This window comes from Podarcis erhardii (genome assembly GCF_964252035.2).
Source record: "Podarcis erhardii genome assembly, chromosome: 7".
Lineage (NCBI taxonomy): Eukaryota > Metazoa > Chordata > Lepidosauria > Squamata > Lacertidae > Podarcis > Podarcis erhardii.
Window position 1 is genome coordinate 59406973 of NC_138511.1, and position 14192 is coordinate 59421164.

The window sequence follows — 14192 nt, forward strand, 5'->3', positions numbered from 1 at the left end:
TACCCTCCCCACCCTCTCACTATATATAAGGGTCTGGAGACTTCTGTTTCAGTGTATCTCAAGAAGTGTGCATGCGCACGAAAGCTCATACCAATAACAAACTTAGTTGGTCTCTACTGGAAGGATTTTTTTTATTTTGTTAACTGACCTGTTTACCCATTCCCATATTTGTGTGTGTGTGTCACTGTATTAAACTAGCAAGTATCAGTTGTCTCACACAGTCCCATTGAGGTCTGCGCCCCTTTCCGCCTCCTGGATCCCACCACCACAGCCCACCTCTGTGATGTGATCCTCAGATGTACATTCCAAAGTAGAGAGCATTCCAATGCTACATCTTTATTGTAAGAACATCCATAAGATAAGCATTTGAGTCGAAGATTGCACAAAACCAGCATGTGGTTGTTTAAGGATCTCTCACACACTCATATCTAGGAAAAGCCTTGCCGGGTCTTTGTGTTACCACAGTCTTTTCTCAGGTGAAACAAAGTTTCTTCAAGCCGGATGAAAAGGAGGCTTTCTTGTCACTTCTTCCTGTGAGTCACCAGCAGAACACTGAATTGTGTGGGCCTTCTGTAGTTTGTCAGTATTCTCAACCTACTTGATGCATAAAGAATTAGAAATTAAAATACAAGGCTAGTGCTGTCTCCAAAAAATATTGAAATAAGCATCTAGAGGGCTTTGGAAGGAAGGTTGAACTGGGGTGCAACTGCTGGAGTAGGAGGGCTGTAGGAAGAGAACAGGGATGGGGGACTTGTGGTGTCCCAGGTGTTGCTGGACTACAACTCCCATCATCCCTGACCATTGGGCCATGCTGCCTGCAGGGGACAATGAGACATGGGAGTCCTGCAAGATGTGGAGGGCCACTGATGTACCCCACCCCTGTCTTAGAAAAAGGTAACACGTGCAAGAATAAATGGTATTTTGTGCTCAAGTGATTAACCACCTTTTCTAAGGTGAAGGGGTTAAACTATGGATACGTTTTTTTTCTGTGAAAGGTGCTGCAGACAATATGCACATTTCTATGAGACAGCTACTTTACCTTCCGGCTACTTTACCTTCCTGCGTTGCAAAGCTTCACTTTGGGGCACAACTTCCTCTTCTACAGTCTCTGCAGCTTTCTGGAAAAAAGGGGAGATAAAATTGAAGAGGCCCAAGAGGATTCACAACACACACAGCTGGAGAAGTGCTTTGTTGCTCCATACAGCAGTAAGTCCCAGTGAAGAAAATGGGACTTGCTTCTGTGTAGAGGGTTGTACAGTAAGTTGGCCACAGCCACAAAGCCAGCTGCTTTTTAGAATCATGGCCACAATTGGAATGTAAAATTTAACAACAGGCTCCTTGTGTGAGGATGGACATCTAAAAAAGCTTTCAGCTTTCGAGTCAATGTAAAGGCAAAGAGACTCCAACCCAATATTCAGAGTTCTCCATAACTCCTCCCCTAGACACATTTTGAGAGTGAATTCTTCCTGCTGAAGTTTCGTCACTCACTGGGATTCTTTGCGGTGGTGAGAGTTTCCATTCATAAAATCAATCCAGAAGATGTTGACCTAAAGACCTAAAGATGTTGACCCTCATACCTGGTCAAGAGGCAATTCCACCTGCGTGTTTTCATCATCTCTGATTTCCTGGGCATTCTGTATCTCTTCCCTTACACCTTTTATTTTGTAAACACTTCCTTCATCTGTAGGAAAATAAAACATTTTGAGAAAACATTATTTTGTATCCTGGGGTATCCTTACCAGAGGAAATGGGATTGTGAAGGCAGCCTACCCAAATGGCCTACAAGTCTGAAGTCTTCTTCACTTTGGGGGAATCCTATGACCTTTCCCCTTAAAATTAGGAGCACCCTTTCATTTCACCCAAGAGGTACTTCTGAATAACACAGCTACGTCATATTCCAGAGAAGTTTTCAACATCTCTCACACATGATGGATGGGATTCACTACGCCATCAGTTCTTGCCACCAGCTAAGGACAAATTCATGGAAGACGGAACCTTCAGGGGGCACAGCCTAAATGTAAATCAAGCTGGCTCAACCCGAGACCTTCCACAACCTTCACAGCACACACACCGGTCATACTACATGCAGTTGGGCTTTATGTGAATTCTACCATCTTTATTACTACTGTATTAAGGATACTACAATCATATTAAACCAACCAATAAAGACATTTGGTTGGCCTGAATGAATACACTGCCCCTCATAGGGATTTGAGTTTTGTTTCTTAATGACCAATGAGGCTATCTTTGTGTTATGTGCAACATTCATTCATTAATAACATTTGTACTCTGCTCTTCAGCCCAAAAGGCTCCCAGAGTGGCTTACATGCAATCAAAACAATACAGGCTTATCAGCTAAAAATTCACACAGCACACAAGGGAAAAGGAACAGGGAGGGGAGAGGAAAATAAAAAAACTCAGGCACTACACAGCTGTTCCTATATTGACCAGCTGGCACAATTCAGGGGCAGGTGGGGCCTGATGGAAATGATTCTCGAGCAAATCTGATTACATTAGCCCTGTTGCTTCCCATCTCTCCCCCTGAGGCAGCCTGAGAGAATGGCTGCCCCCAGGATGACAGTTGGGGGGAGGGAGAGGAGGAGGTCTGGTGGGGCTGGCTTAGCTGACAGAGATTCCAAGCAAGAAAACCTTTTCCTTTTTACCTTGGTCAGAATTCTGGTTTGAGTTCCTCCTGATACGCCCGGCCTGGCCTGGCTTGGCGTGGAAGATGGAGTCTGCCTCCTTGTGCAGGTGCTTCCTGCCTTTCCGCGTCACCGCGGAAAGATTCTGGCTGCTCTCCTTCTGCACAATCCCTGTGGACTGCACTCTCCGAAGGTTCAGCTGTAAGTGTGAGACAATTCTATCATTCTCAGGAGAAATTTATTTCTAGGAGTGGTGCCTTATTTGAGCTGGGAGCCCCACCATCTCCACATTTATGAGTGCTGATGCTCAGGTGAGATGTTTCTTCACAATCACACAAGTTGCCATGGCTGTCACTTGTGAGCTCCTACACTCACATTTCACTGCTGACACAACTAGGCTCTTTCCACCAAAAAAAGAAAGCTAGTGTGGTGTAGTTGTTAGAGTGTGGGACTAGGACCCAGGAGACTAGGGCTCAAATCCCCACTCGGCCACTGGGTGACCTTGAGCCAGTCATAGCTTCCCAGGCTAACCTACCTCCCAGAGTTGTGAGGATAACAGTGGGGAAGAGAACAATGAGTGCTACCTTGTCACTTTTGAGCTGGCCATCGGGTTTGAGGGAGAAACAGGGCTGTTTCCACACAATGATTGCCAAGGTGGAAGACACACCACAGGATGACTTTTCCCACTCCATATTCTCATGCTGAAGCAAACTTGGGGAAAGGGTCCCCACAAAATAAAATGGCAGACTTGGGTAGCCAGAGAACAAGTGCTTCCAGCACATCCATCATTTGTCATCACTCTCTAATTCTAGAGGGTGGACTCAATGGCAACCTCATGGAGATTCATCCACTTTGAAAATGCACCATCTCAAATCGGGGTGTGGAGTCTTCCTGGCCCAGTGGGTCTGATGACCTTCTGTTCCCACCCTCACAGGGTCATTACAATGCTAGCTGCTTGGGGGCTGCAGCAAGAGGAGCTTGGGCAGGCCGATGCTTGGCAAAGCTGCATTCTGGAGGGATTGGCTGTGCAACCATGGGTTGAGTTCACCTGCTGATGGGCAATGAACCATGATCAAGTGCCCCACAGGGAATTTGGTCATGCAGATGATCTACCTACGTCTATACCTGATGTTACATTTGCAGAGCTAAGCAGGGTCCAGTATGGTTTAAAACTGGATGAAAGACCATGTGTTGAGATTCCTGCATTGCAGGGGACTGGACTATAACACCTTTGGGTTACCTTCCAACTCTGCAGTTCTGTGAATCTATTATTCTATATGACATCAGGTATGGGGAAGACGGGTGTAGTTTGGGGAAAACAGTCTCACAAGCCAAACTGGAACCCACACAGGGCCAAATCTGGCCTGAAGTCTGGAGATTGCTCACCCCTGTCTTAAATGGTTCAAACATTTGTCCCAAATGGCATATTAAGAGCCACCATTTGCTTTTCTGGGGTGGCAGATAGAAGTATTTAATGATGGAAGGGAGAGATACAATAAAAACATGTTTTTAAAAATATGACATCAATGAATTTTTAAGGCTGCACAAACCTTAGGGGGTCTTTGTTAAGTTCTTTGCAGTAATATTATTTGTGCACTTTTACTGATGACCATGTAATCACAAGCTCCCTTTTTCAGTCAACACGAAAGAGAAGCGTGAGGAGAAGCCCCCATTTCCCCAGAGCTGCTGTTTGTGTTTCTCTACCTGTTGTGGCGGTTCAAGGAGTGCTGAGTCACTGGACCCCTCTAGCGGAGCCAGGTGGAGCTTAGCTGACTGGAAAAAAAGAAGATATAAAATTCCCACCAGGGTAATTGTGAATAAATCAAATTAATTGTTAACTTAACCCAAGGCTGCTTCATTTTAAAAAGACAGGCAGACCCAGAGGGCTGGAATTCCGAGTAGAGGAACCAAAGCCTATCTCTACATTTCAATTGGGTTTTGAGCCGTGGCAATGGAAAGGGCAGACTTTTGTGGCACAACATCAGGAAATCCTATGCACTGAGATTTAGCAATGTGAGATTTTAGCTTCCCTGTGATCTCTTTTATTTGATGAAATGGGGATGGACCAGCCCAATACATCACACAGGGAAGCAAGCGTTTTGCAGAAATCACACTATTTTTGAAGAATCTAACAAACTCCTTGGGTGCTACCCAATGGTTACTGGAAACCCTTTTTTAAAAAATGGATTTTTCCCAGAAAGGGAAAATCTAGAATAAAATATTTTTCTCATAAAATATCTGAGAAGAAACATGGGCTGGCCATTCTGCATGAGCACCACCAAATCCACCATATGACAAACCAACCCATCTGGAAGTCCTGTCCCCACCCTTGCCCCTTCAACCAGCAGAATCCCTGGTCAGCACCATCCCTGGGGAAGTCAGCAAAACTTACCCCTCGATTGTGGCTCATTCGTCTGCTATTTGAGTGGTCCCTGTAATCATAGAAGCAGGAAATTCACTGCGGCCCACACCCAGATAAATTTAGTTAGGGAAAGAGGGTCTGGACAGGTAAGATTTATTTTAAAATAATAATTCTTATAGTGCTAAAAAGTTGCCTTTGGTACGCTGTTATATCTGCTATTGTGTTGTTTCACTATGTAATTAGGACATTGTTTTTGCACTTTTTGATTTTGAAATGCATTCCTGTTTCCTTGGTTGTAAAAGCATTATTTGTTTTGTAGAAAAGCGGCCTACAAATACGATTATGATTGATTTTTAATTTGTTTTAAAGGGCTATGTTTGGAACAAGAGGGACTGAACAAGTTTTAGCAGCATGAACACAACCACGAAGGAGTGGGAGGGGCTGGTGTTTACGGACTTATGGCCATCTAAGGAGTGGCAATTGAACTGGCCCTCAGTGACTTCAGCCACCTACCGAATTGGCTGGTGTGTTATCTTTGGGGGCACCAGCAATTCGAAGTAGGGCAGGTCTTTGTACTTCTCCAGGCCCACCGCCACGTAGTAGTTGCCGCTCACCAGATCTTCACCAGTGGAAACAGCATCGCCATTGAGCTTGCAGAGCCTGGCCAGAAACAGAAAAGCAAGTATCTGTAACAGGCAGGGAAATCTAAACTGGGAATGAGATTGAGGATGGAGAGAAAGTTCTATATTTGAATGGAGAAGGACCATAGCTCAGTGGTGCAGCACCTGCTTCGCATGCAGAAAACAACCTTTGCATGGGAGAGAACCCTGGAAAGCCACTGCCAGTTAGTGTGGGCAATATTGAGCCAGATGGGTTAATGGTCCGCCTCAGTATAAAGTAGTTTCTGAAACTTCACTATAAATCTGAAGTGAAACTAGCAAACCAAAATGCTTACAAAGCCTTGAGAACGAACTTTGCACCTTTCTGCATTACTGTAAAATAATGATAATAATAATAATAATAATAATAATAATAATAATAATAATAATAATATTGAATTGGTATTCTATTCAAACATTAAACCTACTGTACAAAACAATGTGGGTTTAAATGTCACTGTCTTCCCTTGGGAACTGTGTTGACAGCTTGGGACTTTGAGCAGAATTGCCAAATTACAGTTCCCTAAATTCCTTGGGAGAAAAACTATGACAGTGATGCCAATATGAAACAGAGTGCAGATCTCTTCCTACAGACCATGTGGTTGCTTGTAACCCGCAGTCAGCAAACCTTGTTGCACATATTCCTAGGAATGGGCACTTTCAGAGGAAGAATGTAGCAATTCCAATTACTTTTATTTATTTATGGCATTTATACCCCACTTCTTCAAGCTCAAGGCGGGATTCATCCCCATTTTATCCTTATAACAACCCTGTGAGGTGGGTTGGGCAGAGAGTGACTGGCCGAAGGCCGCCCAGTGAGCTTCATGACTGAGTAGGGGTTTGAACCTTGGTCTCCCAGGTCATCATCCAATGCTCTAACCACTACACCTTTGGAAAGGCAGCCCCATACGGCAAGCATCTCATTCCCAGCTGGTTTTTCTACTTGTAAACTACTTAATAGTCTATTTTGGCACTAAACAACACATAAATAGCCAGTGTTCCAGAATTCAATAAATCCCACATAGAGGTGCCTCCTAGGAGACAAAAAACTTTGGGTCCATTTCCCAAAGAATCTCGTTGTTGGAAAGCGAAAGGCAGGCAAAAGGGGTGGAGCTTGTTCAAAGTACTCACCTTCTAACAGCCCCAGTCCGCAGGTTCGCCTTGATTGACAAGATGGACAGGACGGCACTCCACTCTTGCAGGGTGCTCTTGTTGAGGATCAGGCGGAAGGGGGGGCTTAGCAGGTCCCCATTGCGAAAAACACTTAAACAGAGAAGCAAAGGGACAAGGCTGCATAGGGCATGATTTCCATAGTCGCCTGTATGTGTAAGCTCTCCGTTCCTTTGGGAAGGGGCATGGCTCTGTGGCATGGTTGCATATGGAAGGTCCCAGTTGCAACCCCAGTGGCACCTGGTAGGGCTGGGAGAGAACCTGGCCTGAAACGTTGGAGAACCACTGCCAGTCACTGTAGACAATGCTGACCAAGATGAACCAGTGTATGAATGGTATACACTGATGGTATACAATGACGACCACCAAATCCACCAACTACTTACAACAAGACACTTAATGCCACTGTTGCTTCAGGAACCTCCAAGCCGCCTTGCACCCAACAGGTGCTCAATTCAGATTTATACATTTTTGCTAACCACACACCAGCTAAAAGCAGCACGAAGACCTTGTGCCAAGACGTTTACCCCTATAACAGTCAAGAAACATGGCTTGAATCAGGCCTGGGGTAAGGGACGGGGCATGTTCTGCCTTCAGACCCTTTCCTAATAATCCCTGCACTCCCCCCACCACCACTGTCCAAAGAACATTTGTTTTAGTTCTCTACTGCTCCAAAGGGGAAATTGTCAGAAGCAGCCAGGGAGTCACTCACTGTATAATGCAGGGCAAGTTCGCCTGCTTCCTCCACTGTGTCGAAACAGGCATCTTCTGGGGAATAACTGGGTAGCTCTGAAGACCAGAAACACCAAAATTGTTATTGACAACAAGAGATCTCCAGCCGTGCTCTTGGTGCTCTGCAGATAAGCATAAACAGAAAAGAGAGACCAACAGGGGTCTCTACCCCAGCAACCTTACAATCTGATTTTTGGAAGACCAGAAGAGGGGAGGGAGGACCAAGTCTGACAAGCGACGGACATGGGGTGACTCAGAAGACAGAGGCAGCCCAGGAAAGCCTGACAGGCTTTATGCATTCTAGAGTTCAAACTCGGAATTTGAAACCAGACAGCCAACAACAGGTTAAATGGGCTGCTGCCCTCCCCGCTAAGCCCAGAACTATGGCACACAGCAGTGAGTCATTGTGGCCTTGGCAGGCCTGTTCCTAAGAGGCACTGCTAAGACAAGGTCTCTGTTGTCACCAACACAGAAAGAAGCCTTCACAATAGCTTGCTGAGTGCACATCTTGCTGCTACGGTGACTAAAGCTTTACTGTATATATACACAACTCAGTTGGTAGAGCATGAAACTCTTGATCTCAGGGTCATGGGTTCAAGCCCCACATTGGGCAAAAGATTCCTGCATTAAAGGGGGTTGGACTAGATGACCCACGTGGTTCCCTTCCAACTCTTACAATTGTATGATTTTTAGTCTTGTAAGGTGGATGGGACTAACTCAAGGGGTTCCACTCAGCCTGAGGAAGATTCAGACCTTCCTCTGCAGATTTACTCTTCAGAGGTTAACCTATATAATTCATATCACCATCTTCAATGAGTGGACCATTCTGTACCCCTCCACTGCTTGCCTTTCGACCTAAGTAGAATCACAACAGTGATAGATAGTTCAAGGTCTTGTTGCTATATTTAAGAGAAAAATCAGTGGGTGGGTGGGTGAATAACTTACTTGCATCAGCCACCAGGCATTGCAATTTGTGTATAAACACACACATTATTATTCTTATTATTATTATTATTATTATTATTATTACTACTACTATTATTTATACCCCCACCCATCTGACCGGTTGCCTCAGCCATTCTGGGTGGTTTCCAACAAATATAAAAGCATAATAAAACACCAAACATTTAAAATCACTTAAAGCTGCTTTCTACTGAGCCTAAAAACATGGAAACAGAGCAGTTCAGAGCCCTCTTGCAGGTTTGCTTCACTGCATTGGCTTCTCAGAGACTGGACTATATTGGAGTGGGTGGGCCAAGCAGAGAGAGTAACTTTTTCAGACTGTAAGCCTGAAGGCAAAGCTTATTCTTTTGCTTCCACAGTGCCTAATGTGCCAATAAAAGTTTTTGTGTGTGTGTGAAAACCGCTTTAGACTGCTCATCCTTTAAAGCAGCATCAGCCTTTCCTCTGGAACTGACCTGCACTCTGTCTTTCTTCTGGTTCCCATTGAGCTGCTTCATTCCAGGGTTTAGGTAGCTGTCAAAGCAGTGAGGGAAGAAAATGAACAGGGTGTGCAAGCAGAGGTCAAATCCCAGCTCAAGTCTGGCTCACTGATTGGGTCTAGTTAAGTCTACTGTTGCCAAGTCTCATTCTCCTCTGCTATGGATTGGACATGTAATTTGGCTTTACAGCTTCTTGTTTGGTGGAATTAATGTCCCATGACGAAACCAATGTGATCTTTATAAACAGCAACATTTGGGTGATTAATTAAAAAAACCTATTTGGATCTGCAACAAAGTGCTGCGGTATAGCAGGGGTGCCCTCCAGGACTTGCAGGGGTGAGCAAGTAAGCAGGCACCAGCAGCACCATGGCCATTGCTGCTGCTGCTTTATTGCCAGTGTTCGAAATTAGCCAAGAGCCAGGCACATTTTGAACCTGACTATCGGCCACTTGTGAACAAATGAAGATGCCAGGGAGTCAGGATGGCGCCTGACATCTCCATCATCTGGAGGTACATGCCTGGGGATCATTGGATCTTGATTGTTTTCACACACTAATATCACATCCTGTGGAATTCTATCCATTATATTTTATCTGCACAATCGAAACAAATTTCTAGAACCAATTTTTTTTCCTGTGCAGCCTGAACAGCAGTGGTGAACAACGTTAATTGTTGTGCAAACCTAAAGTTATGGTTCCAGTTACAGATAGGTAGCCGTGTTGGTCTGCCAAAGTCAAAACAAAACAAATTCCTTCCAGTAGCACCTTAAAGACCAACTAAGTCAGTTCTTGGTATGAGCTTTCGTGTGCATGCACACGAAAGCTCATACCAAGAACTGACTTAGTTGGTCTTTAAGGTGCTACTGGAAGGAATTTGTTTTGTTCTAAAGTTATGGTGTTCCCTTGAATCCCGCCCCCTCCCAGAAAATAGTGACTCTCTGGAGGCAACCAAAGCCAGAGACACTATGGTTTACAAAAGCCAGAAACGACCCCCAACTTCGTACTGTAACAGCCCTCCAAAATGCTGTCTCTGTCTGTCTCACACCTACCTTGCTCTTCTGCTAACATCCCTGTCAACGACCATTAAAATGCCCCAACGCTCTTGAGGAGCAAATAAAGACTAAGGTCCTAATCCAGTCTCTAATATATGATTATAACAACTACAAATTATACACTTTTTTGACCCAAAGGCTCCCAAAGTGGGAAACAGCATGTTAAAACAAAATATTTATTTCTTTAAAATATTTATAAACTTCCTACTCCCATAAAATATATTAAGGCAATGTACAACAATGCGCGCGCACGCACACACACCTGTAAAGTGCCTCAAAACAGTACAAAACAATCATAATAATTGACTGGCTCGTCTTTTTAAAAATTTAAACAACTGAACAGGCCTGTTGACATAAAAAGGTCTTCAAGAGACATCTGAAAGTCAAAAGCAAGGGATGCCCTCTTCTGGTTAAGGGCAGTAATCAAGCTGGGGTCCTTATTTCATGGAGTGCAATAAATGCTACCATCAAATCAGCAAGCAAAGGCAGCCAAATCACAAGAGGAAAAGCCTCCCCAAGCAAGATTGCTTACAGGTGACTTCACCAACCCTCCACACAGCACCTAGAAGACTGTACAGACAAGAAGAACCACTTATCTAAAAAAATGAGAAACATTTCTAGAAATATTAAGTCCAACATGCCCCCCCATTATTTCTAGCAAAATATAGCCCTTCAATAGAAGCCTCATTAGACTTGTGTGCCCTGTCCCTCCGAAACCTCAGCCATGACCTCCAAAGTCAAAAGCACTTGCAGAAAGGTTCTAGTTCTCTCCTAATAATAATCACAATGATTCACCTCAGTCACTCTCCACAAGTCTCAGGCAAAGGGCTGAGTCACCTCTTCTCTCTGGGACCCTCCAAAAGCCACCAGACTTTGGACACCCACCCACTCCTGTTTTGGGCCATGTTAGCTGGGGCTGATGGGAGCTGTAGTCCAAAGCATCTGAAGGGAACCAGGTTGAGGAAGGCTGCACTAAACATTGACCACCAGATACACCGCTCTTTAAATCAGCCTTTGTTGCCTGCCAGAAGATTGACTGTATTCCCAGCGGACTGTGGGATAAGAGGCGCTGAAATTCAGACTGTTCTGTTACCTTGCACATCAGCTTTGTATGTCAGGAGCCCACGCATACACAATACCTGCTGGGGATAATGCCTGTGATGTTTGTGGGCTGACATCACATACTTGCTGCTGTCACAATCCAGGAGGGGAGTCTCCCTGGGACACACAATCCATTGTGGGGCCTCCTGTATGGGTACGGAAATCACAAATGGGGAGAGATGTTGCTGTGGCACTCAGGTCTTCCTTGTGTGCTTCCCAGAGGGCCAGAGTAAGAACAGGATGAGAGACCCTCCAAGTGCCCCTATTTTCCAGGGCCAGTCCTGGATTTACAGAAACCATCCTGGTTTCTGATTTGATCGCAGAATGCTCTGCTTTTCTTTTCATCAGAGAAATGTGGGAGAGGATACAGTTATGTGACCCCTGAGCTAAGGAGATAAGTAACTGTGCAACCTTTAGAATGGGGTTGCTATATTCCCAAGAGCGAAAATCCAGACAAAGTTGTTGACCAAAAAACAAGTAAGTCTTTGGGCCTTTGGGGGATTTTTAAAAGCATTTTTATTTTAAAAATCACCCTAGTTGCCCGGCCACCATTTTTACAATCTGATTCCCAGACGTGTCCAGGAAAACCCAGACATATGGCAGCCCTACTTTAGAAGACATCTGAAGGCAGCCCTGAATAGGGAAGTTTTTTAATGTTTAATATTTTATTATAGTTTTTATATACTTTGGAAGCCACCCAGAGTGGCTGGGGCAACCCAATCAGATGGGTGGGGTATTACTACTACTACTAGTACTACTACTACTACTACTACTGAATAGGACGTCCCTATTTTCATCAGAGAAATGTTGGGGGGTAAAGGGTAATGGGCTAGATTGCCACTGGCCTGATCCAGCAGGTGGGCTCTGCTTATGCTCTTAACTTCCACTCGTGCCATCAGGACTCATGTAGGAGATCCTACCGCAAGGAGGCCGGAGGGTGGCAACACGAAAATGGGCCTTTTCTGCAGTGGCTCCCTGTTTGTGGAATGCTCTCCCCAGAGAAGTTCAGTTGGTGCCTTCATTATACACTTAGGTACCCAGAGAAAATGTTCCTCTTCAACCAGGCCTTGGGCAGAATGACATCCGATGCCCTTTTAATGTGTGGTGGGAGGGGGCATTATTGGGTTGTCTTTGTTCTTACGCTTATTATGTATTTTGTGTGTGTTTTTATATGAGAATTTTATGATGTGAACAGCCCTGACATCTACGGCTATAGGGCAGCATGGAAATTTAATAAATAAACAAATAAAATACCACGTGCCAGCAGAGGGAGCTCTCGGAGTTTTCTTATAAGACGACTTGCCAGACACAGCGAGATTCAGTGTCTATTTCTAGTCACCTCCCAAACATATTCCTAAAACGCTCACAGCCACGAGGCGGCTGTATGTGAAAACAAAAACATTGGATAGGATCAGGGACAGCATATGGGAGAAAGGGTTAACTCTGTTTGGCATGGTCTTTCAGGTTTAAATGACTTCCCCCCCAATCCTGTTATTTGCTCAACAGCAGAAAACGTGCACATTGAACCAGCACATGTTTCCCTACAGAGCTAACTGCAGCTTGGGAGGACAATTTTTATCTGCGGAAATGGTGCAGGACAGCTGTGCTGAAAGCCTAACTCCCCTCTATGCAGTTCCCCCCCCCCCCACACACACAACAGCAGCTACTTTCAAATAAAAATGTGGCATCCTGCAGTGCCCCAGGTGAGAAGACACCCTCATTTTTGGTAGGAAATCAATGCCCTCATACCTGACTTCATCCCTCCCTGCCTGTCAACATAGCTAACAGGTTCACAGTCGGTGGAGCTGCTTTTCTGCAGAGAGCCTGGGATTATTTGGGGTTGGGGAGGGGGGCAGATATTCTGCTGCCATCGGTAGGGCAGGCAGCACAGCCAGCCTCCAAGTGCCTACTCACTCCAGTCTCTTGAATCTCTCAAAGCCTCCTGCAACGTACTGGCACCCATTCTGCAGCTCGCCCAGGTCGGAGACCCGATGACCGTGCCGGGGGGTGTAGATGCTTCTGATGGCCGTGGGGGCGTGGATTGTGCTGGTCACCTCGTTCAAAAAGGCCTCAAAGGTCAGGAACCGCCGGTGGCTCACCACGAACTTCCTGCCGTGGAAGAAGGGGTCCCCGTTGCGATACACCATCACGTTCTTGGCCACAGGGGCCACTGCCACTGTCCCTGAGCTCATGTCCCTCTGGCCTATAGGTACCAGCAGGTTGTTTATCTTGCAAATCCCCTTGGCCAAAGTTGGAAAGCGGAGCAATGGGGGTGGGGGGCAATCCTAGTGAGCTCCCACCACTGCAAACCCTTCCAGTCTGAGCAGGGCCTCTTTGCCAAGGTCTGTTCTGAGAGAGCAAGGCTTGCCGTTTCCATAGCTGCCAGCTCAGCAGGGGAGGAGGAAATATCCTTGTCAGGCCAGAAAGCTGAGCCACATCAAGAGCGAGAGGGAGGGAGGAAGAGAGTGAGTCACTTTTGGCTTGCCATGGACACCGATCCTCCCTTGAACAACATTCACAGTCCAGGTTCCTTCCTTTGACTTCAGAACCTATCTAGTTCTCAGGCCCACAACATGGGCATGTGCAGAGTTCCTCCCACCTAGGATTATAAACGTGTCTTCCAGGCCCTTCTCACTTATGTTGAGAAGTGATGCCACTGGTGGACACAGCTTGGGAACGCATATTTTCACACTATAGGCAATACATTTATTTTCCAAAGGAATTTGCAATCCTTCCTGTGCTTGCCTACCTAACAACTCAGCAAGGTAGTCCATTATTAATTCCAATTTACAGATGGAAAAAAAGAGGTCGAATGTGTTGCCTACCCACTGAAGCCACAGCACTTGCTTCTGGGCTGCTTATTTGTCAAAGCAAGCTCTATACACCCTGGCAGGACTAAGTACTACAGTCCCAAACAGCCGTGTTATAACTCCTGTGATGCAGAGCCCATTGTTTCTTGGAGAATATTCTGTGAATATTCACAGAACCTGGTGCTCCATAACCATCTCCCTGCATTGGGCATTGCTGTCCAGC

General features: G+C 45.5%; 1 protein-coding gene and 1 long non-coding RNA gene across 7 annotated transcripts; one reads left to right on the forward strand and one right to left on the reverse strand.

Moving 5' to 3' along the window:
• Positions 1-320: 320 nt before the first annotated feature.
• Positions 321-13527, reverse strand: DCDC2B (doublecortin domain containing 2B). Of its 6 annotated transcripts, none has more exons than XM_081869964.1 (11): positions 13074-13527; positions 8984-9041; positions 7546-7622; positions 6795-6926; positions 5518-5664; positions 5035-5074; positions 4347-4415; positions 2664-2841; positions 1578-1681; positions 1056-1118; positions 321-597 (listed from the first exon to the last, which is right to left on the reverse strand). In XM_081869964.1, exons 1-11 carry the CDS (start codon positions 13349-13351, stop codon positions 595-597), a joined length of 1149 nt encoding a protein of 382 aa, XP_081726090.1. In that variant the 5' UTR covers positions 13352-13527; the 3' UTR covers positions 321-594. The 6 variants fall into 6 exon arrangements, with proteins under 6 accessions (XP_081726090.1, XP_081726088.1, XP_081726089.1 ...); XM_081869962.1 differs by having other exon boundaries at positions 321-594; positions 1040-1118; XM_081869963.1 differs by having other exon boundaries at positions 1040-1118.
• Positions 2821-5511, forward strand: LOC309346335. Its single transcript, XR_014158607.1, has 3 exons — positions 2821-2953; positions 4280-4449; positions 5374-5511. It is a non-coding gene; the product is annotated as an uncharacterized lncRNA (long non-coding RNA).
• Positions 13528-14192: the final 665 nt, after the last annotated feature.

Bases quoted from the DNA above. Each gene is read 5' to 3' on its own strand.
- DCDC2B (XM_081869961.1), bottom strand. From the start codon at position 13,351: ATGAGCTCAGGGACAGTGGCAGTGGCCCCTGTGGCCAAGAACGTGATG. The intron at 7,623-8,983 runs GTCAGTTCCAGA...TCTGGTCTTCAG, and splicing joins AGAAGAAAGACAGAGTGCAG to AGCTACCCAGTTATTCCCCA. The intron at 1,119-1,577 runs GTATGAGGGTCA...CCTTTTTTCCAG, and splicing joins TGGAATTGCCTCTTGACCAG to AAAGCTGCAGAGACTGTAGA.